This window comes from Rhamphochromis longiceps, linkage group LG15 (assembly GCF_057381845.1).
Source record: "Rhamphochromis longiceps isolate RC_006_pf linkage group LG15, R_longiceps_female_GT1.1, whole genome shotgun sequence".
NCBI classification, from domain to species: domain Eukaryota; kingdom Metazoa; phylum Chordata; class Actinopteri; order Cichliformes; family Cichlidae; genus Rhamphochromis; species Rhamphochromis longiceps.
Window position 1 is genome coordinate 42606766 of NC_140571.1, and position 24554 is coordinate 42631319.

The window sequence follows — 24554 nt, forward strand, 5'->3', positions numbered from 1 at the left end:
CGGCCAGTGTATCAATGTCAAACTCTATTATTAATGCTCTACGAACCGATTAAAATATTCTACACATCTGCAGAATTTATAGTGAGATTTCTTAGGAAACACTAGACAGAGGACATGTGGATGATGTAGGATCTTTGATGTCTTTACTGTGAAATGTTCATTTAAGAGCCCGTATCACAATCTTCTTGCATCCATTTGTTCTAATTTCTTTGTGAGGACCTTTATTTCCTAAGAGCTTCCCCTAAACCAGAGCATGAACCCTAAAACCAGGTCTGACCCTTCACACCTGAGTCCGCTGAAGGTCTGTCCAGCAGTGAAAACCAGACCCTCCTCACCAGGTCTAAACCTCACACTGGTCCTCACACAGATAGACATCCACTCACAAACACACAGCTTCATTTGGATTCACAGACTGAAACCTTCAGAGACTCCCATCAAAGACCCCCCCCCTTTCATCCCATCACCATGGTAACGCCTAGGGGTGTGATGTGTGAGCCAAAGACTGTCTACAGACAAAGAGGTGTGTGTGTGTGTGTGTGTGTGTGTGTGTGTGTGTGTGTGTGTGTGTGTTAATCTCTTTTTTCCTCCTGAATATTTTTCCGTCCTCCAGTTGGACAGACTGAATCTTTGGCTCGGATCCAAACATCCTCCAACACGAGCAGCTGCAACGTGACGAGAAAATGGCGGACAGCATGCGGCGGAGATAAAACATGATCACTTTCATTCACTATGAGGGAGGACGACCACCTCTAGCAAGACTAAAACACATAAACACTCAAACACTATTTTGAAACCTTTCAGCCTTAGACCGGCCATCCAGGTGCTGCACAATCATCCACAGAGTCAGAGACTGTGAGATAGGCTACTGCCACCATCAGGTCACGCTGAGCTTTTGCCACAAGAATCTTATTAAAGACGCCTCTCAGAACATTTTTATGGACTGCTCTTTCTGTAATCTTTTTATCATCTGTTTTTAATCCCCTGTAAAGTTATAAATCCTTTTAAAAAGACATTCATGTTTCAAATTTGTGAGCAACACAAAATAAATTCCTTCTGTCTCTACTGTTGTCATGGAGACAGATATCTTTAAACCTGGATAAATAAAACCAGGACAGATCCTGAATCCCAAAGCAGGAGAAGAGCTGGAGCTGTTGTAATTTGGGTGAATTGACCCTTTTAATGAGGTGATATTTGTTAGTACTGTCTGGCATCCACGTATCCATTTCTGTGGTCTCATTATTCTCAGAGGGAGGCAGAGCAGAGAAAAGAAGCACCGATTCGCTCTCTTTATCTCAGACACACTTGCTCAGTGCCAACCCTGCAGCTTGGCAACAGCCAATCGTAACGGAGCTCTGAGCTACATAAAAAAACAGGTTTCTCTGCACAGCAACGAGTGGAAGCTGAAGAGCAGGAGAGCGGAGCTGCTTAAAATCTGTTCTGTCTGTTTTTATTTTTTCTTCACTCTCTGATGCATTTTAAGAAATAACACTTTCTCATAGGAGCCACAAATGAAAGGTTTTCACCTAATTGACACACAGCTGGCAGATCACTGATAAACTGATGGGTCTACAGAGTTTTTCAAATAAGTTCAGGTTTGCTGCAATCACCAACAATCCTTCTTTATAAAGCTGAATTTCTTTACTCATATAATTTTTTATACATTTTTCTAGTGTCAGAAAAAAGTAAAATCAAATCAAAAGGTCCCGAGTTTGTTGTTATAAAGAACCATTAAACGAACAAGTATTTACATTTCAGATAGATATAAACAGTATCTGCTGGGCTGAAAAATCAGTTAAAATCACCAGCGTGAGCTTGCAGAACCCAGCAGGCAGGACATAGGATCAGCTTTTTGAGTCACTCATTTGGCAGAAGGCTCAGTCCATCTGGACCAATACCTCACAAAAACAGTTTCTTTCCATCTGCAGTTGGAAAGAACTTTTAATTAACATGTTACACTTATATGCACTTATTTTTTAATAATTTTGCACATTGGACACACTTTGAGGTCCAGGCAGCGCCTTCGATTAGCTGATGCCAGCCATAGTGGACAGCTAGCATCTACAGCTGCTTGTGTCAGCATCCAGGTGTGAATAAGAGGCAACACCTCGAATCAAGTTTAAGCCTTAGTCTCATTTAAACAGGTGACTTATTTTTAAAAAACATTATCCCTGGTACAGTTGCTAAGATGGAAAGTTTAGCTGCAGAGACCAAAACTGGCTGTAAATGTGTTTATTTCTGCTGTAAAGTTGGTCATTCTAAAAATGCGTGTTTTTGAGGATTAACTTCCTTTTCAAAGCCGCCACATGCAGCCATTAGAGGAACTGCAGCCTTCCACTCTTAATCTGTGGCTTCTTTTTCCAGCTCTGGAGGCTAATGCTCAGTAAACATGAGCTATCCCATTTTTTAAAAATGCAAAAGTAAGTAATGAAAATTAATATGCAAAATGCTTAGCATCATAAATATAAGATGCCAGGATTTAGTTTTATTGGGAAAAATATAACTGCTACATCTCACTTCACATCTGACCAAATACTAACACTTGACTGATAAATCATTTTTGTTTCGGTTTAGCTGTAAAGCTGCACTGACTGACCTTTATCAGAAATGAGTTTAAAGCACCTTTGAGATACAAACAGTTTTTGCTCAGTTATTGAACTGAATATCTAATTTCTGGGATTTTCTTATGGAGCACTTGGTTCCACATCAAAGACTGTTTATGTGTGAAGAAAGAAAGTCTGGGAAGAAACATTGTTATTGCTTTTTGTATTGCACCCAATGGTCTGCTGTCAAACATTTGTTGTGCATAAGAATGCCGACCAGTTGTGCAGGTAAAATAATAATAATAATATTTTAAATTTCAGGCCATGTTACTGGACTGGACTGCTGTGTACATTGATGGTCAGTGGTAGTCCAACATGTAGTTTCTGCTTCAGGGCACCGGACCATGTGACTACAGCCATGCAACTGAACTTGACTTCATATTTCGTCACAGCAGAAGCAAAGTGGAAGCACTCCCCACAGCCAACCAATCGTCTGCTCTGCAGTAAGGTGAAAACATGGAGACAAACTGGTTGAACCAGAAACCAGTTCAGAAATGCAAGAAAACCAGAGGGAGACACAGATTTACAGCAGAGACAGAGTGTGTGTCTGTGTGTGTGTGTGTGTGTGTGTGTGTGAGGCCTTGGTGTTTTGTTTTCAAATCTTTTCGTGGTTCGCAAATGAAAAAAGAAGAAACGTGAAGCAGATGTGAGTATTTCAATGAGACGCTGTTGTTAAGAGTAGATTATTGGATTAACTCCTAACAAGCCTAAACATGACCTGAGATTTACCAACTACGTATGAACGCGCTTTCTGTTTCTGTGAAATCTGGATTCAGAAAATCATATGATTCAAGTATTTCTTTAAAAGGACCGAATCAGCTGTTTAGACAGGAAATGGTCGTATTTTTAAATGTAGCAGACTGAATATTAATATCTGTCATTCAGAGCTCAGGAGAAATTTACCAGTTACTTTCTTTCTGTCCAGAAGAAACATTTTAGTTCCTGAAAATTTTTTAGAGAACATGTATTTTGTTATTTGTCATTGTTTAGCTAGAATTGGGTTAGAGAGGAAGTAGTCTGAGCAAACTACCCCGGGTTCCCCTTTCACCAGACCAGAAGGGATTTAGAATCCTTACTTTGACCTGGAAAATCTCCCTTTGGAGGCATCCAGATGGCATCCTGGTCAGACACTTGAAGAGCCCTGCTGTCTCCTTAAAATCCTTTTATTAGCAGTGCTACAGTCAGAAATCAAATTTATCATTTCCACACATGTCTGTTCGTACAGGTGATCCCCACAGCCTAAATATCAATATCTTAAAGATTGCTGTGAACACGTCACAAGGATTAAAGAGTTTCACAGAACAACAAAATGAGCCACAGTGAAAAACCTTCAGAGCAACAGGATGAGACAGAGACTGACATACACGAGGACGACAAACTTCACCTAGAGGACTGTAACGGTAAAGATGATCAGGCGAGAGATTTACTCAAGACGAGTCAGACGGAGAAAAGGTCGGTCAGCCCGCTCACTCTTTTCAAAGAGGACTTGAGCCAGTTCAAGGAAGGACTGTTGAAAGTGTTCAAGGACAAAGACACAAATCCTAAAACAACACAGCCACCAGAAAAGCCGACCAGCACTCTGACTCTGCTCAAAGAGGACTTGAATCATTTCAAAGAAGACATCTCCAGCATCTTCAGAATCGGCCTTTCAAAGGAGCATGAAGACAAAGATGGTGCTGCAAAGCTAGATTCCTCCAACGCTGTCAAGATAAAAGCCACTAAAGCTGAAAGAAGTGACGAGTCCCTCCTGAATCTGTTCAAGAGAAGTAATCTTTCAAAGATTACTCCCAAAACAAACGATCGTCAGGAAGTTAGGAAGACACTCTCAGTAAAGGCAGAGGAACAAACGGATAATGGATTTACCAACAAAAACCCAATTAGCACCGAGGAAACTAATAACAATACGACGGAGAGGCTGAACGACTCAGGCGACAGCAAGCTGGATGCAAATGTTTCCCAGGAGGTAACTGAGAGGAGGAAGGCTTCCTCTGAAACACAACAGAGCCAGGAGGCGATGCATGCATCAGAGAAAGGTGCGTCCTGCTTTAAACCCCCCCCCCCCACACACACACACACATGTTTACAGTCAAACTCTACCACAGCTTCTGGTTTTTATTATTTTGTCATATTCATATGTGTGTTTGTGCGTCTGATGAAAATTGAAGGTAAATTAAATTTTTTTTTCTTCATTCAGCTTCAAATGAATCAAATCTGCTGAAGTTGTTTAAACAATTAGATGAAACAGATGGATCGAAATCTTCATTTGATTATTTTTCTATTCATTTATTTTCTTCAGTTGATCAGTTGGGTGAGAACGGGAAGGGGGGACATGACTCGTCAGCGGCGTCAGGAGAGGAAGAGGAAGAAGATGAACCTTCAGAAACAGTTCAGTGTCCTTTGATGTCTAGGCTCACTTTGATCGCTGTGGGAAACACCGACAAAGCAGACCTCAAGTGAGCCAAACCATTTCAAGCATTCGATCTCCAAATAGATGTAATTGCAACGCTGATCAGATGTTACATGTTTTTTATGCTGTGACTGTTTCTGGTCTTTTAGGGAGTTGCCAGGAGGACACCTGTGGGCACTGAAAAACTGTAATTGTACCTCTGCTTCTTTAATGTCTCTGTGTCTTTAAAGGCCACTTTAAAACCCTTTCATTTCCAATACCTTAATTTTTCTATAAAATCTCCTGGTAATGTTCTCCCTGAATAATAGTTCCAATCTAGCTGTGAGATTTTGGGATATTTGACAGGGTGGTATCGCAGCCTATAATCATTAAGTACTGACTCTAATTTCCTTCAAGAAAAAACACTTTTTAAAGTAAAGACCATTAAATGTAATTACTCATTCTGAGAATGGCTGTTCATGAGGTGGTCATGTCCCAAGCTCAGTCCCGGGCTAATCAGCTTCTCCTGTTTCACCTTCAGTTGCCCACTACCTGACCCTTGACCCCAACACTGCCAACTCTGAGATCCTTCTAACTGACAGTAACAGGAAGGCAACTCGTGTCTGGTCAGACCATCAATACTCGGAGCATCCGGAGCGGTTTGAGTTCTGTCCTCAGGTCCTGTGCAGGGAGGGACTGCTCGACAAGGTGTACTGGGAGGTGGAGTGGAGAGGTGGTGCTGACATCGGTGTCACCTACAACAACATCTCTAGAGATGGAGACACGGTGAACTGCCTGCTGGGACACAACGAGCGTTCCTGGACTGTGGAGTGCGCAGAGGGAAGCTACACTCCGTGTCACAACAGAAAGAGGTTAAAGTCGCTCTCACCTGAGAACTTCACCCACAGAATTGGTATCTATCTAAACTGGCCTGCAGGCGCTCTGTCCTTCTACTGCGTCTCTCAGGACATGATGGTCCACCTCCACACTTTCAGCTGCGCCTTTACTGAGCCACTGTACCCGGGGTTCTGGGTGTGGGCATACAACGGCTCAGTGTCTCTCTGTCATGTGGAGTTGGAGTGGGAACATGCACTAAAGTGACAACAGGACGACCCCAGGATACCCAAATGAGACTTTTCTCATGGCTGAGAGCATCATGTGGAGTTATTCATCAGTGTTACTCATTGTTGGAGCAATGCAGTCTACCTCCATGCTGTAGGAGAACTTCTGAGGGCAAATTTTCAGGGGAGTGGGACCATGGGGCGGGGCTTCAGAAGTAGATTGGGGGCGGGGTTTCAGAAGTTGGATAATGCAGTGAGAGCAGTGATGCAAAAACTATACCCACAGCTTTGCAAATAACACGTTATGTGATGAAACATCAAACTACATCGATATATTCCAATTTCATTGTACTACTGTACTATGTATGACTGTGCAATGACAATAAAGAGTTATCTTATCTTATAAACACGACTTCCTTATTCTGTCTGAATTCATGCTGATATCGTTTCAAAAATCACGACACTGGATCACAGCAATCATGAATACTAACCTTTCCTGCTTTTTTCTAGCAACAGATTTTTACACATTTCTGCTGTTGGTCACCCACAAGAAAAAAATCCACCAGCATCAGACACCAGAAGCCTCAGCTGACCAATCACAGCTCTTATAGTCGCCATGTGACATCTCTGCATCCAATTAAAGCGTCTACAGAATTCATCACTAACACATTTAATGCACAAATATCCTGTGGATTCACACACTGCTGTGTGTGTGTTAGAGTGTACAGTATATCTGACCTGCAGCTGGCTCTCCTGACTCCCTCGGGCCTCCTGCAGCTCTTTCTCCAGCTGCTCTAGACGAGCAACACGCTTCTGCAACACACACACAGACACACACATTTCAGATGCATCCAGATGTGTTTTTTCCACCAGCAGTTGTCGCTGACACAGCTCATGGGCAGAAATCTCTAGTCGCTGTAGTTTATAATCTAATTATTCTGACATGTCATCATGAATACTGGGACTGATGACTCAAGCTGTGGATTTGCACTTTATTCACAGCCATTTTGTTCCCACGACGAACCCTCTGCGTGGATTAGGGTTCTCACGATAATTCACTTCAGTTATATTACTGTGATATCCAGGGTTAAAAAAGAAAGTAACAACGTTGGCTATCGCATGGCTCATCAAGAGTTACATTTGACATGGGGTTTCTGAGAGATTTGCCTACTATAATATACCCGTTCACAGCAGCTGTTTAAATTCATGGAGGCTTTGACTTTGCTTCATTACACATGTGAACTGTTTGTGATGTGGACGCTAACACAGGTGGGTAAAGCAGCTGACTGCCTACTAGGCCTCACATCCACTTGCTGGCAGTTACTGAAGTTGACCTGTTTGCCGTATTCGTACTGTTGATGACACATTTCAGTGCAGTTATGCGACAGATAATCGGACACACTGTGAGGTTAATTATACTAATAAAGATGTGTGAGAAATTCTGGTGGTTACTTAGGACTGACTGGCAGGTGTGTGTTTGTGTGATGAACCTACACGTTTGGGCCAAACTCAGACAGCACTAGCTAGTTTATCCAAACATGACCTACAGCGGTGGCCAAACTTCAGAAACGGACTTCATAAAACTATGGAAATGTCAATGTCCAGTGTTTGGCTTCTTTCAGTTGTTATTAAGGAAACTGAGTTGATCAAACTCACCTGCGTCCTGTGAACCACCTCATCACTGGTGCCGAAGCGTTCCTCCATCACAGACCGGATCTTCTGAGCATCGAACTCCAGCTTCTGCCGGATCATGTCTATCTGTAGTGAAAACTGTAGCAGCAGAAACACACCGAGGTCAGAGGTCAAAGGTTTCTCTGATTACTGGACAAAATAACAAGTCCATGTATGAGTAAAAACACCCAAAGGTTGCATTTCTGTGGTTATATCCTTTATTATATCAATAAACTCTCACCGTGTCAATGCGTGGCAGCTGGGCCAGTTTCTGTGACAGCTCCTCAAGCTGGCTGAAGAACCAGCAGCGCTCCCTCTCTTCTCGGTCAATTTCCCCCAGCAGGAGGTCCCTGTAGATAGTTGTAACCGTTATTATTATATCATAACCATACATCATAACACTGACAGGCTAAAACCTGATTAGCATCAAGTAAGGCGGAGCTTATTGCCATTCGTTTGGTGGCTACATCAGATGAAAAGCTCTTCATCTTAACTACCATGGAACAAGTTACATTAGCCTGCAGGTCTAATTTCCTTTTAGAAAAAGTTTTTTTTTTGGACATTTCACAATTAAACACTACTTATATTGTGTTATTATACATTTCATTATTTAAAATCTTAAAAAAATTGCTGATTAATCAGCTCTCTCACACGTTGTGTCATCTGTAAACTCAGATGAAGGCTCTGGGTCCGTGAACTTGACTGTACCAGTCCCATGTGACCTCCCACCCTGAGGTGCCTCAGTTAATATTTATGTAAATCAGCTTACCTCTCCTTGCACAGCTCGTCCAGGTGATGGTCAATCACTCGTCCGTCTGCTCCAGTGATCATAGCTATTTTGGGCGGGGCTCCATCCAGGAAGTGATGCGGCAGGATGACAGCGGCAGTCTTCCCGGCAGACACTGTGCTTTGACAGGATGCCGATCGGTGAGGACTCCTACCTCTGCTTACTGCGGCCATCGAGGAGGAGGAGGAGCACGAGGACGGGGCCAGAGCTAGGTGATCATCTAGTTCTGCACCTCCGCCAACACCTGGCCCCGCCCCTCCTAGGCTGCCTGTCAGCAGCCTCAGGTTATGAGGTTGATGTTTGAGTTCGTAGTAATTGGTGAGGTCCATGTGGAGTTCTGAGGGAGGAGGAGGAGGAGGTGAAGGAGGGTCAAGAGCCATCAGATCAACAACTCAGGCTCTACTTTTAAATCTGGTTTATTTAAAATTGGAATTTCTGCCTATGATGTAACAGCAGCCCCGGGATATTCAGCGTTTGATTTTAGAATTACAGTCACTATCTTTTATTCGTCAATAATACTCTTCAGCATATTTATACTCACATTTTTTGCAATATTTCTGCATAAAATTATTTTGTTAAAGGACTTATACTGTGTTTAATCCATTAAGTGTCCGCACTGACAGAGGCGAGGCTCAGGGCAGCTGTGGCTACAATGTAGCTGCCATCACCAGTGTGTGAATGGGTGGATGTGTAAAGCGCTTTGGGGTCCTTAGGGATTAAGTAAAGCGCTACATAAATACAGGCCATTTACATCTGGTCATTTCTATGCAGGTGATAGGCTTGTCTTCATTTTGCTTATTGTGATCTAACATTATATTTAAGGAAAAAAAACAACAAACATCTCCACTTTTTTCAGACTTTAACAGCAAATCTGTTTTTTCTTTGGATGTTTTGGTGTTTAAATGCTAAATTTCTGTGACTCATAAAACGTGTAAACAAAAATATTCTGTCATTAGCAACAATCTATTTTTTATTTAAATGCTCTGTCATAAAATCTGTCATCTGTCTGTCCCCGGCTGGCTTTCACTGGTTACCAGTACCATAAATAATACTAAAGCACTCTATTTTTTAACTGGACCACCACTTTTAAGTTTGTATGGTTACATTTGAAGTAAAGTTATCTAAATTCAGCATTAATGCAGCTAAACTGTTGGTTTTATGTTTATTAATTAGACTGATTTAATTTCAGTTGTGTAGCTGAGTTGACAGACAGCTGAAGTCTATAAACACATCTGTCAGCTGGAAATGAACAAATTCCTGTCCAGACAAAGTAATTGACAATAACTGGCTATTTAACTGAATGAGGCCTGGCTTGCTGGAGCCAATCAGATTAGCTGAATGAGTCAATCTGCTTTCTCTGTAAGTGATGATTAGTCTCACTGGAGGCTCTGAGCTCTGAGCTTCACACACCAGCAGAGTCAGGTAGGTGCAACCGGGACAGAAATTAGAAGGAAAATTACAACAATTAAGGGGGAAATGTAGTCTCCAGATGTACAGTGACTAAACAGACAGTTATAACCTTCTCTCACTGTGATTTTAAAGCAAATTATTGTCAACATAAACCATTTTTTCTAAATCCAGAAAAAAGGGACGAGCAAATCTGAACCTGGTTCTCAAGTCGTAATGTTGTTCAGTATGAGGGGAACTTTCTGGGGGTGAACATCCCAAGTTCCTTAAATGGTTCCTAGAAAATGGTCCTCAGGCAGAAACAATCCTCAAATTACAAAAAAGTCAAGCCAGATTTCGACCTTTAAGCTGGTGCAGCACGTCGCTCCTTCCAGACGATGCCAGGGTCCCTGCCTCCTGTTCCAGCTTACTCTGCAGTTGTTTCAGCACCTCCTAAGAAGAAAACAACATGAATGTGGTGAAACTCCACAAAAGACATTTCCAGGTCAAAAGGTCACTTCCTTGTCAGGGGCTGGGTCTGAGACCCAGTGTTTTGTGTTATCATTCATCTTTGATTTCATCGTGGTTTATCTCTGCTAGTGTTTTGGTTTCCTTTTTGTATTTCTAACTAGTATTTCTTGATTTCTAGTCTTTAGGTTGTGTTTCTGTGCCTCCCCTGTGTTCGGTGTTTCTACTCTGTGCCTTCCTGTCCCACGTTTCAGGTCTCTGTTCTCTTGTCATCCTTGCCTCTGTGTTTGTGTGTTTCCGGTTTTACTTTGAAAGTCTGGTTTCTGCTTTGCTTCCTTTGTCTTGTTATGTCAGATTAGCTCCAGCTGTGCCTCCCCAGGTGTTTCCACTTCCCTCATTATAAACCCTTGTGTGTATTTAAGTCCTCTGTCTCCTTCTCTTCATGTCAGGTTGTCTGTTGTCTTCATGTCAAGTCATGCTCACAGAGTCTTGTTTTCTGCTGTCGTACTTGTGTTTGGATTATTTCACAGTCATGTTTTTGGATGTTCCTGTTCAGTTTCATGTTGTCTCTTGTCCTCATTTTCATGGTTAGTTTTATTTTTCCAGTTTAGGTTTTAGTTTAGTTCTTTGTTTTGTCTCGCCTTGTTTGGCTATCTTTTCATCAGCCTAAATAAACGTCTTGCTTTTTATTATACTTAGTTTCCTCTCCTCCGCGAGTGCTTTTGGGTCAGCTTCGCAAACACTTCCCTCCTGATCTCGTTCTTCTTGGTCTCATCTACTACAAAAATACACTCGCTACAGTAAAGTGATTAATTGTAACGTTGAGTGGTGAGTGTTTTTAAATGAGTGTTAGATGTAATAATTCCTATGCTGGATTTGTATTTAAGGTCAATATAAAACTTCCATAGTGAAATATAAATTAAAAAAAAAAAATTAATTACACATAACATATAATGTAATTGCAATGAGGTATTTCTGTAGTCTATTGATACTAGATAGTGGAAAAGGGGTGGGATTAAATAAGTTTATGCTTCTTCCTGCTCCTTTTTGAACATGAACGTTATTTGGAGTTGTGGTTGCTCGTTTTCCTTTTGTTTTGCTTTGTTCATTTGTCTCTTTTAATTCTATTTTGTTGTACTTTTTCAACATGTTCAAAATAAAGATTCAATCAATCAATCAAATTGCCCATTTAACCTCCTAGGACCTGGCGTCCACATATGTGGAAATTTTGCTCTACAAGGGCCTGATATCCACTTACGAGGACATTATACTGCCTCTATTTTATCAAAATTTAAAACGAATATCCTCAATTAAGCAGTAAAGTATCTTATATATAATAACATAAGCCTTTTGGGGTCCTTCTGTGAGGCGTATTATTGTTGGTCTTGTAGCCTGTAAGGTATATTTGATTTAAAGCGGACTTGATAACAACAAAGAAGCTTCAAACATCACGGAGAAGTCATTTTCCCTCATTTTTAAAGTCCGGTTTTATTCTCACTTTATTCTGTGACCTACTTTGTATTGCTTCTGGAAACTGAAAGAACTGACTAACCCTCTTTTGTGTTTTTGTTGTTGAAGTATACATTAAAACACACTTTCATTACAAACTTGTATTTTAAACGTTTTTGTGTCATTTTGGTATTCATATAGATTGAGCTGTGCACACAGAGAAACATGTCTTCTGTGTTTCTCTGTATGAATTAAAGCTTATATTCAAAATCCAGCAAATCCCACTTACATGGACGTTGTTTTTGCATATTCCAGGAACGCAGAGACAAATGAATGAAATCCGCACAGTGCGAGCAGTGCAGGGATTTTTGTGGTATTAAAAACATTTTCTCTTACAGTCTAGAAAGATTATCCTCCGTGTACAAGCAGGAGCGATTAGTCTCAGTGAAAGCTCTGTTTTTCTTCTGCAGTTGACAAAGACTTGGTTTCCCACCAAAATAAATAAAACTCAGCTATTGAATCTCATGAGATCTGTGGTTAAACCACCATGAAGTTACTACTTACAGGTATTAAACTGAATATATTAAAATGACTGGAGTATAAACATTAGTTGCTACATGACACACAGAAATATCTGATGACTGTTAGTGATTTTTTTCAAACTAACCAGACAAAATGATTTTTTGATTTATCTTCATTTTTATCCTGACTGATGAGATTAATAAACATAAAAAGATAATAATCCCTAAAAGCAGCAGACAAAACGTCACCTCATCACTGATAGAGATAAAAAGCAGAATAAAAAGCAGTCCTTCCTTCTCACCAGCTAGTTGTAATCTATCAGTTTGGATATTAAAGGTGTTTTTATCAGTCGACTTACCTGCTACAGGTGAACTTGGTGCAGCAGTGAACTCTGTGTGTATGTCTGCTCTCTCCGTTCTCTGTCCTGGTTCTGACTAAAACCTGCTGATCTCTGCCTCATAATCTAGCTGCTCTCAGCATCTGGACACGTGAGTCAGTGCGTACATGTGTACATGAACATGTGTGTCTGTGTGCCTGCAGCTGATGGGATTTACATCCAGCAGCCTTTGAGTCTTGGCCTGATTCACAGCCTTCTCGCTCTCAGTGTGAATTTATTCATTATTCTGACGTAGAAATAGCTGATTTGATTAAGATGTCTGATTACGGGCTATAAAATTTAAAGGTTTATTTTTTAACATCAGGATTAGCAGTTTGAACAAATAATCCTAAAATAATCTTAATATGAAATCAACAAGCTTAAGAAGAGTACACGTGACCCTGGAACCATGTTATGGACATTTTATGTTCAGCCCAGCTGGTTACTGACATGTCGGATTTTTTATTCTGTTTCGGTGTGCAACTTTGCCAAAACAATGTGGGACTCTGTAGTGACATGTTTAGCCGCATGTTCTCCTTAAATTGCTGGCTGTCTGAGTGGTGTCCCAGAAACGATGTGGGCTTCATAGATAATTGGCAAACCTTCTGGAGGAAACCTGGTCTTGTTAGGAGAGACGGCATCCATCCCACTTTGGATGGAGCAGCTCTCATTTCTAGAAATATGGACAAATTTATTAAACCCCCCAAAATATGATGTAAAATAAGGAGGGGATGTTTTTCTCATTTTCATTCATTATTTTAATATGGCATTATTAGTTCATTAGAAGTATATAACCAGCTTTCCATTAAGCATAAATTGAAGTTTTTGACCTTACATTATCTTTTGCATTTACAGTGATGGCTATAATTTCAGTTTGATCTTTTTCCTTGCAGGTACCAGAATAATAACATGATTTTCCATTGCAGATGTAACCCTGATCATTCCATACACATTGCAGTTTGTTGCTTATTTTAGAGTTGTGCTCAAGGTAATTAAAGGTTGAAAGCTACAGCCAGCGCGAGTCTGGCTGATCTATGGAGGGCAAAGGCTTTGAGCTTGGAAGGCCGCACGCGCTTACACAGCACTTATAAGATGTTATCCAGAGTTGGGACCAGGAAGCAGAGTTGCAGTCTTACACGCCTCTCTGCAGCTTCTCTCCTCCTGCTACCCCCCAAAAACCCATCTCCATAGAGACTGTGTCAGCTCCCAAACAGACAAAAACAAACTAAAAACCAGCAACAAACAACTTAAACATAAACAATCACAAAGAAAGAACAATACAGTATCCACATCTGAACCAAAGAGTAAAACAGTGAAATGTGGATTATTAAATATTAGGTCTCTCTCCTCCAAGTCTCTGTTAGTACATGACTTAATAATTGATCAACACATTGATTTACTCTGCCTTACAGAAACCTGGTTGCAGCAGGATGATTATGTTAGTTTAAATGAATCAACACCCCCGAGTCATTCTAACTACCAGAAATCTCGAAGCACAGGCCGAGGGGGCGGTGTGGCAGCAATTTTTCACACCAGCCTATTAATTAATGAAAGACCAAGACAGACTTTTAATTCATTTGAAAGCCTGATGCTTAGCCTCGTCCACCCCAGCTGTAAAACTCAGAAACCAGTCTTACTTGTTATCATCTATCGTCCACCTGGGCCTTACACAGAGTTTCTGTCTGATTTCTCAGACTTTTTATCTGATTTAGTGCTCAGCTCAGATAAAATAATTATTGTGGGTGATTTTAACATCCATGTAGATGCTAAAAATGACAGTCTCAACATGGCATTTAATCTGTTATTAGACTCAATTGACTTCTGTCAAAATGTAAAAGAACCCACCCACCACTTTAATCACACTCTAGATCTTGTTTTAACATATGGCATAGAAACTGAACATTTAACAGTGTTTCCTGAAAACCCTCTCCTGTCTGATCATTTCCTGATAACATTTACATTTACAATAATTGATTACACAGCGGTGAAGAGTAGACTTTATCACAGTAGATGTCTTTCTGAAAGCGCTGTAACTAAGTTTAAGAATATAATCCACCCACTGTTATCATCTTCAATGCCCTGTACCAACACAGAGCAGAGCAGCTATCTGAACGCTACCCCAACAGAGGTCGATTATCTTGTTAATAATTTCACCTCCTCACTACGTACGACTCTGGATACTGTAGCTCCGGTGAAAACTAAGGTCTCTAATCAGAAGTACCTGACTCCGTGGTATAATTCTCAAACACGTACCCTAAAGCAGATGACTCGTAATCTGGAGAGGAAATGGCGTGTCACAAATTTAGAGGATCATCATTTAGCCTGGAGAAATAGTTTGCTGCTTTATAAGAAAGCCCTCCGCAAAGCCAGAACATCTTACTATTCATCACTGATTGAAGAATAAGAACAACCCCAGGTTTCTCTTCAGCTCTGTAGCCAGGCTGACAAACAGTCAGAGCTCTGTTGAGCCAACCATCCCTTTAACGTTAACTAGTAATGACTTCATGAACTTCTTCACAAATAAAATTCTTATCATTAGAGAAAAAATGACCAGTAATCATCCCACAGATGTAATATTATCTACAGCTACTCTTAGTACCATTGATGTTAAGTTTGACTCTTTTTCTCTAATTGATCTTTCTGAGTTAACTTCAATAATTACTTCCTCCAAACCATCAACGTGTCTTTTAGACCCCATTCCTACAAAACTGCTCAAAGAAGTCCTGCCATTAATTAATGCTTCGATCTTAAATATGCTCAACCTATCTCTAATAATCAGCTATGTACCACAGGCCTTCAAGCTGGCTGTAGTTAAACCTTTACTCAAAAAGCATCTCTAGACCCAGCAGTCTTAGCTAATTATAGGCCAATCTCCAACCTTCCTTTCATATCAAACATCATTGAAAGAGTAGTTGTCAAACAGCTAACAGATCATCTGCAGAGGCTTATTTGAAGAGTTTCAGTCAGGTTTCAGAGCTCATCACAGCACAGAAACAGCTTTAGTGAAGGTTACAAATGATCTTCTTATGGCCTCTGACAGTGGACTCATCTCTGTGCTTGTCCTGCTAGACCTCAGTGCGGCGTTCGATACTGTCGACCATGATATCCTATTAGAGCGATTAGAACATGCTGTAGGTATTACAGGTACTGCGCTGCAGTGGTTTGTATCATATCTATCTAATAGACTCCAGTTTGTGCATGTAAATGGAGAGTCCTCTTCACACACTGAGGTTAATTATGGAGTTCCACAGGGTTCAGTGCTAGGACCAATTCTGTTTACATTATACATGCTTCCCTTAGGCAGCATCATTAGAAGACATAGCATACATTTACACTGCTATGCAGATGACACCCAGCTCTATCTGTCCATGAAGCCAGATAACACACACCAATGAGTTAAACTGCAGGAATGTCTTAAAGACATAAAGACCTGGATGGCCGCTAACTTTCTGCTTCTTAATTCAGATCAAACTGAGGTTATTGTACTCGGCCCTGAAAAGCTTAGAAATATGGTATCTAAGCAGATTCTTCCTCTGGATGCCATTACCTTGGCCTCCAGTAACGCTGTGAGGAACCTTGGAGTCATTTTTGACCAGAACATGTCCTTCAATGCACATATTAAACAAATATGTAAGACTGCTTTCTTCCATTTGCACAACATCTCTAAAGTTAGAAATATCCTGTCTCAGAGTGACGCTGAAAAACTAGTTCATGCATTTATTACTTCCAGGCTGGACGACTGTAATTCATTATTATCAGGAAGTCCTAAAAACTCCCTGAAAAGCCTTCAGCTGATCCAAAATGCTGCAGCAAGAGTCCTGACAGGGACTAGAAAGAGAGAGCAGATTTCTCCTGTTTTGGCTTCCCTTCATTGGCTTCCTGTTAAATCCAGAATTCAAAATCCTGCTCCTCACATACAACGTCTTAAATAATCAGGCCCCATCTTATCTTAATGACCTTGTAGTACCATATCACCCTATTAGAGCACTTCGCTCTCGCTCTGCAGGCCTACTTGTTGTTCCTAGAGTATTTAAAAGTAGAATGGGAGGCAGAGCCTTCAGTTTTCAGGCCCCTCTTCTGTGGAACCAGCTTCCAGTTTGGATTCGGGAGACAGACACTATCTCTACTTTCAAGATTAGGCTTAAAACTTTCCTTTTTGCTAAAGCATATAGTTAGGGCTGGACCAGGTGACCCTGAATCCTCCCTTAGTTATGCTGCAATAGACGTAGGCTGCCGGGGGATTCCCATGATGCATTGAGTTTTTCCTTTCCAGTCACCTTTCTCACTCACTATTAGGGGTGCAACGATACACAAAATTCACGGTTCGGTTCGATACTTTGGTGTCACGGTTCGATATTTTTTCGATACAAAAAAAATGTTCATGCCTTTTTAATTTGTCATTTATTAAATTTTCACAGCACATTCCGCACCACATCTCTGTGCGTTCATCATTTGTTTGAAGCCAGCTCACCTCCTGCAACTACTTTTCCGAGAATACGTGCTTCTTTTGTGGTTCGGACTCCTTCTGACATTTGTTTGGCGGTGGAGGAACACCAAAGTAATTGCTTAAAGGAGCTTCTTCGACATCTTTAAGAGTTCTAAACAAATGTCTGTCCTCCTGAAAATCTTATGTACGCAAACACGCGTTGCAACTTCTTATCTTGTGCACATTTTTTATTTTGACAGCGAATGCGCACCTGCGGACCACTTATGTGCAGCCCTGGTTATTTAGCTCGTCATATTGCAGCCACAGAAATTATTTTGTCCATGAAACCATAAAGCTGCACTTTCTTTTTGCCTTATAGTCTGATTTGTCATAACTTTTCCGTTTTGTGGTAAGCTTTTCTTTGGCTGTCACTTCTTCACCCTGACCTGTCTTATTTGGCTCAGCAGAACTAAAATATATATCCTGCTGCTTTTACACACACACACACATAATGCTCAGCGATTCTCTGCGTGATCAACCTCTCACATGTTTAAGCTGCCGGAGATTTCACTTGTCATGTTTGCATAGTAAGCTAACGATTGATAAGACGATGTCAGAGGAATTGGTGCGCAAATTATCATCACTCACAGATCAGTGCTGTCGCTCTCTATACACAGTTCGCGCGATTGCAAAGTGAAAGCAAAAAACAAGCGCAAATTCAAATGCGATTTCAATATGTCACACATATGTCACATATACAACGAGACGGCCTACCTGAAGGAGATTAGGAATCTGGAGAACTGGTGCCAGAGGAACAACCTCCTTCTAAACGTCAGTAAGACAAAGGAGCTGATAGTGGACTTCAGCACTAAGCAGGAGAGGAACTACCAGACCCCCGTCATCAACGAGTGCCCAGTGGAGAGAGTGGACAGCTTCAAATACCTCGGAGTTCACATCACGCAGGACCTGTCATGGTCCTGTCACATCAACACCGTGGTGAAAAAGGCCCGACAGCGTCTCTACCACCTCAGACGCTTGAGAGACTTCCAACTGCCCTCCAAGGTGCTCAGGAACTTTTACTCGTGCACCATAGAGAGCATCCTGGCGGGAAACATCTTAACCTGGTTCGGGAACAGCACCATGCAGGACAGACGAGCTCTACAGAGGGTTGTGCGGTCAGCTGAGCGCACCATCCGCTCCGAGCTCCCTGACCTGCACTCAATCTACAGCAGGCGGTGCTGGACCAAGGCCAGGAAGATCGTGAAGGACCTCAGCCATCCCAACAACAGACTGTTCTCTCTGCTGAGGTCAGGAAAGCGATTCCGCTCCCTGAAGACCAACACAGAGAGACTGAGGAGGAGCTTCTTCCCGCAGGCGATACGGTCTCTCAATCACACCACCACACAGTACTGACCCACACATATGGTTCTTACACACACACTGGACTTTCTGGACTTTGGTTTTGCACAACACTGGTCACTATATTCTTCATTTCCGGTTAATACTTGTACAGCTGCTGTTATTGTGTATATATTTATTTATATTTAGATTTCTTCATACATTCTTATATAGTTCTATATTGTGTATTGTGTATTTTGTTGTACAGTTATTTTATTTTCAACTTTAATTTATATATTTTATCTTATTCTTCCCAGTTAAATTTACCCTTCATTCTAATTTGTGTTGTACAGTTATTTCATTTTTAACCTTAATTTATATTTTATTCCTTCCTAGTTAAATTTACCCTTTTTAATTTTTCATATTTATTTCCTATCTTATTCATTGCCTTTCCTTTTTTTGTTTTCTTTAGGTCACGAGCAGTTGTCCAAGCATTTCACTACATATCGTACTGTGTATGACTGTGTACGTGACAAATAAAATTTGAATTTGAAATTGACAGTGGCTCACCGATGCCAATGACATAATTACCCAGCTACATTTCCGAAAGAATGCAAAAGCATTGACATATATTTTTCCTTCCTACAATAGCCCGACGGGCAGGGCAGAGAGAGATTTTGGTAGCCCGACTGGAAAAATTTTGCAAGCCCTGTATCTGATTGAGAAATCTCTCATCTTTGGAAAAGAGAGTTTATTACAGAGAAATGTCTCTTTCCAAAATAAAAGCTATACTATACGCTTCTTCTGGGCTATATTCTCAGCAGCATATTAAACATATCAGGTCCCCATAAGGAGAATCATGTGCTAACGGCTGTCTAAATGACTCGGGTAAAGTTAGTAGCATGCGTGCTTGTTGTTTTTGTCGGCTTCCACTTGTCTTTGCACTAGGATGATGTCGGAGTAAATGTGCAGTCATATTCGTTGTGTTCCCACTAGTGCTGTCAGCGTAAATCTCGTTGAAATGACGTTAATGCCACAACACAGCAAATCTCCGTTAACGAGCTACCGCGGATCGCCCTGAGCGTGGGGCTGGACGGCCAACACGTTAACGAGCTAACTGCGCTAACACACTAGCTCCCACCCATGTAATTGAGCATTGCGTGGCACATCCAACATACTGTTTTACTTTAGTCCATGACTCGCTTACCTTCAGGGTCATACGTCACATGAAAACCAAAATAGTTCCAAACGCCAGATCTGAATGAGGGTGGGGGAGGTTCAATTTGCCATGTTGCAAGGAGAGCTTAACTTCTGTCTTGCTAGCTTGCCCTGCGCTCAGTGAATCTGTGTTCGACTACTCCGCCTAGGCTGCACTGTCGAGCGCAGATCCACTGAGCGCTCAACACAGACAGCATTGTCAGAAGGAAAGTTGATAAAATAAATTAAAAATTTTGTATTGTTCGATACATATGCGTACCGAACCGAAAGCACTGTATCGAACGGTTCAATATCGATACGAATATCGTTGCACCCCTACTCACTATGTGTTAACAGACCTCTCTGCATTGAATCATATCTGTTATTAATCTCTGTCTCTCTTCCACAGCATTTCTTTATCCTGTCTTCCTTCTCTCACCCCAACCGGTCGCAGCAGATGGCCCCGCCCCTCCCTGAGCCTGGTTCTGCCAGAGGTTTCTTCCTGTTAAAAGGGAGTTTTTCCTTCCCACTGTCGCCAAAGTGCTTGCTCATAGGGGGTCATATGACTGTTGGGTTTTTCTCTGTATCTATTATTGTACAATCTACTGTGCAATATAAAGCACATTGAGGCGACTTTTGTTGTGATTTGGCGCTGTATAAATAAAATTGAATTGAATTGTTTGTGTGTGTTGTGCTAGGGCAGTTCATGCATAGCTCAGGACTTTGTGTCAACCACATTATTATTGTGATAAATCTTAAAATCAAACTCATTAAAAATAGTAGATATAGTTTAGCAAGTTTAACTCTGTAATTTCATTATTAAATATAAGTTTACAGTAAAGAATTATTTAGCAATAAACGGAGGAATATGAAATTAGGTGGAACCACAGATAAAAGATAAAAGACAAAACCAGCTGGTGAGGGAAGTCCTATTTTTGAAATCTCCACTTGGGCATTATAACAATCACCATGTTGCCTGTTTGGAAATAGACATGAAGAGCAACGGGAATATTTGACATGGCAGCACCCTGTCGATCCAAAAACACCCTACATCATCTCCTGCTTTATGGTCTTTGTTTACTCTAGCATAATTCATTTTATGTTAAAATTTTTGAAACCATAAACTCAGCTGGTAAGTGTTTAATGAGGTCACACATTATTTCAGTAGTATGTTTGTTTCCTGTAGTTCTTCAGCACAATCAGACTTCTTTTACAGCCAGAGGAGTCGCCCCCTGCTGGCCATTAAAACGAGAAAAGTTTCAGACACTTCCTGCTCTGCCTTGACTTTAACTACGCCCATCATTTATATGCAATTTACGGGTGGAACCAGCGGCTGCAGAGAGGCTCGAAGTGCTTCGATCGTCACTGACCTTCATGCCGAATGTCTCGGTCTCAAGCTTGGACAGGTGGTTTGAATTATCCTCCAGCTCCCTCCTCAGGTGGGAGTTCTCCTTTCGGAGCGCCTCCACCTGGTGGGCCAGCTGGTCGTAGGAAGCCACGGTGTTGGCCATCTTCACACTCTGCAGCGCCTCCTGCAGGAACACACACACATAAGAGGATGGTTAAAAGCTGGAGGCAGGTCTGATGACATCACACAGGCAGCAACTACCTGAAGCTGAACGGGAGGAGTGTGTGAAAGTATGAGTGATGGGTAACTTTGCTTCCTCGCCTCCTCCGGGCACGACGCTCTTGTTAGATAACATATTATCTAAGTTCTCCTCGGGCTTTTTCCCCTTTCCAGTCAGCTGATCCTGAAACAGCCCGAGCTTCAAATTTTCCGCTCAGTCACGTCTCATATTTCTGCATTAGACTTCCGCAGTACTCTTCACAACTGTGTCGCACATAAAACAACCACGTCTCCTAAAAACGGCCTCAAACTCAATTATGTGCAGCTACAAATATCTCATTAAGGAAACATCATTTTTTTACATTTTCTTTTAGATTTTTAAAAAAATGATGTTTAGCACTTTTGAGTTAAAAGATTTAAATCTTTCGCTTCAACAATAATGATTTTCAAGCGGTACAAATAAAGCAAAATGCGTTTGTTTGACTTAAGGGTGTAATTTTCAGTACCTAGAAATAATTACTGGTTCTTTTACTTAAAATGCAAATTTCATTTAAGAATACCTTTTTTTAAAGTACCAATTTAACGTAGTGACTTTAGAGGTAAAGAAAAAACTATATTTCCCATTCTCACACTTCTGTTATTATAAAGTGTCAGAACTGCATTATTTATAAGACAAGAGAAGATAATATATATTGCTGCAGTAACACAAAGGCCAAAAAATAAACATAACCTTTGAACAAATTGCTGAAATAACATAGAGTAGTCTGATGAAATAGATTTATATATTTACATCTCAATGAAAAAGGTTAATTTAGTAATAAAATATATATTAAAAAGTTAGATACAGAAAAACAGTAAAAGGGCTCTGTGTTTTCTTTTACTGTACCTACACTTTAAGTATGGGTAGGAACTGGTATTAAACATTAATGCCAGTATTTCAAGAAGCTACATTCATAAAAACATTGAGATGTGTGACATGTAAGTGTGCGCACACGTCACTGAAACATCTAAGTTTGAATATTAGGTTAACAAAGGTCTTAAAGGTAGCCTGATATCAGCTCCAACTGCAGGAACACACAAAGAAGAACAGAGGAGTGTTTGGTGACGCAACACAGATAACAAATAAATTGAATAAAAATAAATCTTATTTGAAAGGCACAGATGCCTGAGTGCTTTGAGCTGAGCCCAAGCCTGAGTTTTGTGATCTGCTTCATAAAAATAACCATTTCAGCGACAAATCGGTGCATAAATATTCATCAAAATTCAGGAAATCAAGCTTCTCAAAATTTCCCATGGGAGACCACTGTTTAAAATGTCAGGGGTTTGGGAAAGACAATTATGAGAGTTGTGCATCATGAACACATTTGTGCACAACGCATAGTTAAAATGATGAAGAAACAAATGTTAAAACCAGATGAATGCATGAATGTCACACTGAGGCGTGACAGTTAGGGTCAGTGCTGCACATGCTCAGTGTGGTTTTTAGTCCAAACCAGGGTGTGACCTTCACTGCAGAGAAGTGGCAAACAGAGACGCACACTGCCGTTTGTTTGTGCTGTGTTGTGAATAAACTGACGCTACTGTCCTGCGTCTGGTTCCTATTCAGATGTTTTCAAGGATTTTCTTTTGTCAGGTTTCTGTCCAGCTCAGCAAATGTGGAGTCAGTGCACCAAATGTCACTCCTGCATTCATTATGAGAGGCTGACCTCCTCTTCTCCTCTACTCTCCCTCCTCTGCCTTTCAGGGGATTGTGGGTAAGAGCTGCAGGTCTGAGAGAGGCAGCATGATCCAGATTTTATTGGATGTGATCTCGTGTTACAGGAAGATTGCAGAGGACTGAGGCTCTGTACCACCCTTTGATTTGATCATGGACCGCATGTGCTGCACTTTGCTTTTTTTATCAATTTATTCACAAAGTAATAACTGTACATTTGGCGAATGGCAGCTTTCACTCTGCTGGTTTTATTAGTGGATGGAATAACAGACAACGGGCTCCTCAAAAGAGAGACACCTCAAATCTGTTAATAATCATTTGTCTCCAAGAAAAGATAGTTTCAGTCAGTTTAGTCGGCAGGGCAGTACATTAGCTTCACCCATGGAGCACAGAAATGCTCATTGTCTCTGACAGTGATGAATGACTCAGCATCCTAATCCAATAAATCTCTCTAAATCCATCTGAGAGCTGAACTCTTGAAGAGTAGCAGAAGCAGCAAAAACCATCATTCTGGTCCTTCATTTAGTTTTTACGAAAAACTTTCTGCTGTAGGAGGCCACAAAGACATCTACAAATCATTACTAAGTAACATACAAATAATATGATAGAAGTTCAGTCACTAAAAAGGTGAATTTTAGCGAGTGACCTAAACCTACCCACATATTATTTGTCTGACATTTCCATTAAGGGAATTAAAGATAATCCAGAGGTCCTGTTCAAAGTACTGCAGCCGAGGTGAAGCACAGCAGCCAGCTGGCCACACCCGCCAGTGTCATCACCCAGCTTTCCATCAAACCTCACGTTATGCCATAAAAAATTTCAATGGGTTAAAAATTATACCCACTGTAAAGTTGGAATAATGGTCACAAAGAAGGAAATTTAGCACTAGGCTATAAACTTTTTTTTTCTTTAAATTTGGACATTTTGCGAGTCTCTGGGAATTTACTCACTGTTGGACACGGCCTCAAGTAGCCATTAGATGAACTACAGTTTTTGGCACTTATACTGACCTATGCTGACAATCGGTGCTGCCATAAGTTGATATCACTCTGATGAACCCCATTAATGTCCATCATCACAACAAGCAAAGCCCAGGTCCGGATCACTCTTTGGGTGTGTTACCTATTTGGATACTGAAACCACTGCACATAGTAATAACTTCAATAACACGCTATAAAAGGAGCTTATTATTATTATTAAATGTCAAAACAAACAAACAAAACAAATCTGTTTGAAAGGAGGCTATTTTGAATCCAAGACGTCACACTTTGTGTTGTTCCTTGATTACTTTGGTTTCTTTGAGTGGAGACATTCAAATTATTGTAACTACACTATCACTAATATTCAATTTGTCACACACAGAGTTTGCCCACAAAAACAAACCAATACAGGTCGTAAGTATAGCAGTCTAAATGTGTGTGAAGGTCCCCAGACAGTACAGACCTGAGCTAGTGTGTGTGTGTGTGTGTGTGTGTGTGTGTGTGTGTGTGTGTGTGTGTGTGTGTGTGTGTGTGTGTGTGTGTGTGTGTGTGTGTGTGTGTGTGTGTGTTTCCCCATCAAAGTCCTCGCATATATGGTTATTCCCTTTAACAGGGTAACATGCTCA

The 24554-nt window shown here is 40.9% G+C and overlaps 2 protein-coding genes across 2 annotated transcripts in view; one reads left to right on the plus strand and one right to left on the minus strand.

Annotated features, from left to right (window-relative positions):
• apc2 (APC regulator of WNT signaling pathway 2) overlaps positions 1–24554 on the minus strand; it is a 46339-nt gene that overhangs the window by 13761 nt on the left and 8024 nt on the right. The window contains exons 2-7 of the mRNA XM_085381649.1: positions 21038–21199; positions 10254–10344; positions 8488–8842; positions 7960–8068; positions 7704–7817; positions 6786–6860 (exon numbers count right to left, since the gene is read on the minus strand). Of these exons, the coding sequence (XP_085237775.1) occupies positions 6786–6860; positions 7704–7817; positions 7960–8068; positions 8488–8842; positions 10254–10344; positions 21038–21178 (885 nt within the window). The 5' untranslated portion in view covers positions 21179–21199. The remainder of the gene's footprint in view (positions 1–6785; positions 6861–7703; positions 7818–7959; positions 8069–8487; positions 8843–10253; positions 10345–21037; positions 21200–24554) is intronic.
• On the plus strand, positions 3119–6393 carry LOC146653266 (uncharacterized). Its single transcript, XM_085381650.1, has 5 exons — positions 3119–3246; positions 3826–4633; positions 4897–5053; positions 5157–5194; positions 5528–6393. Exons 2-5 carry the CDS (start codon positions 3910–3912, stop codon positions 6085–6087), a joined length of 1479 nt encoding a protein of 492 aa, XP_085237776.1. The 5' UTR covers positions 3119–3246; positions 3826–3909; the 3' UTR covers positions 6088–6393.

Excerpts from the sequence above, each read along its gene's own strand:
- LOC146653266 (XM_085381650.1), top strand. The coding sequence starts at position 3,910 with ATGAGCCACAGTGAAAAACCTTCAGAGCAACAGGATGAGACAGAGACT. Across the intron at positions 4,634-4,896 it reads GATGCATGCATCAGAGAAAG|TTGATCAGTTGGGTGAGAAC; the intron begins GTGCGTCCTGCT and ends TATTTTCTTCAG. Across the intron at positions 5,054-5,156 it reads ACCGACAAAGCAGACCTCAA|GGAGTTGCCAGGAGGACACC; the intron begins GTGAGCCAAACC and ends CTGGTCTTTTAG.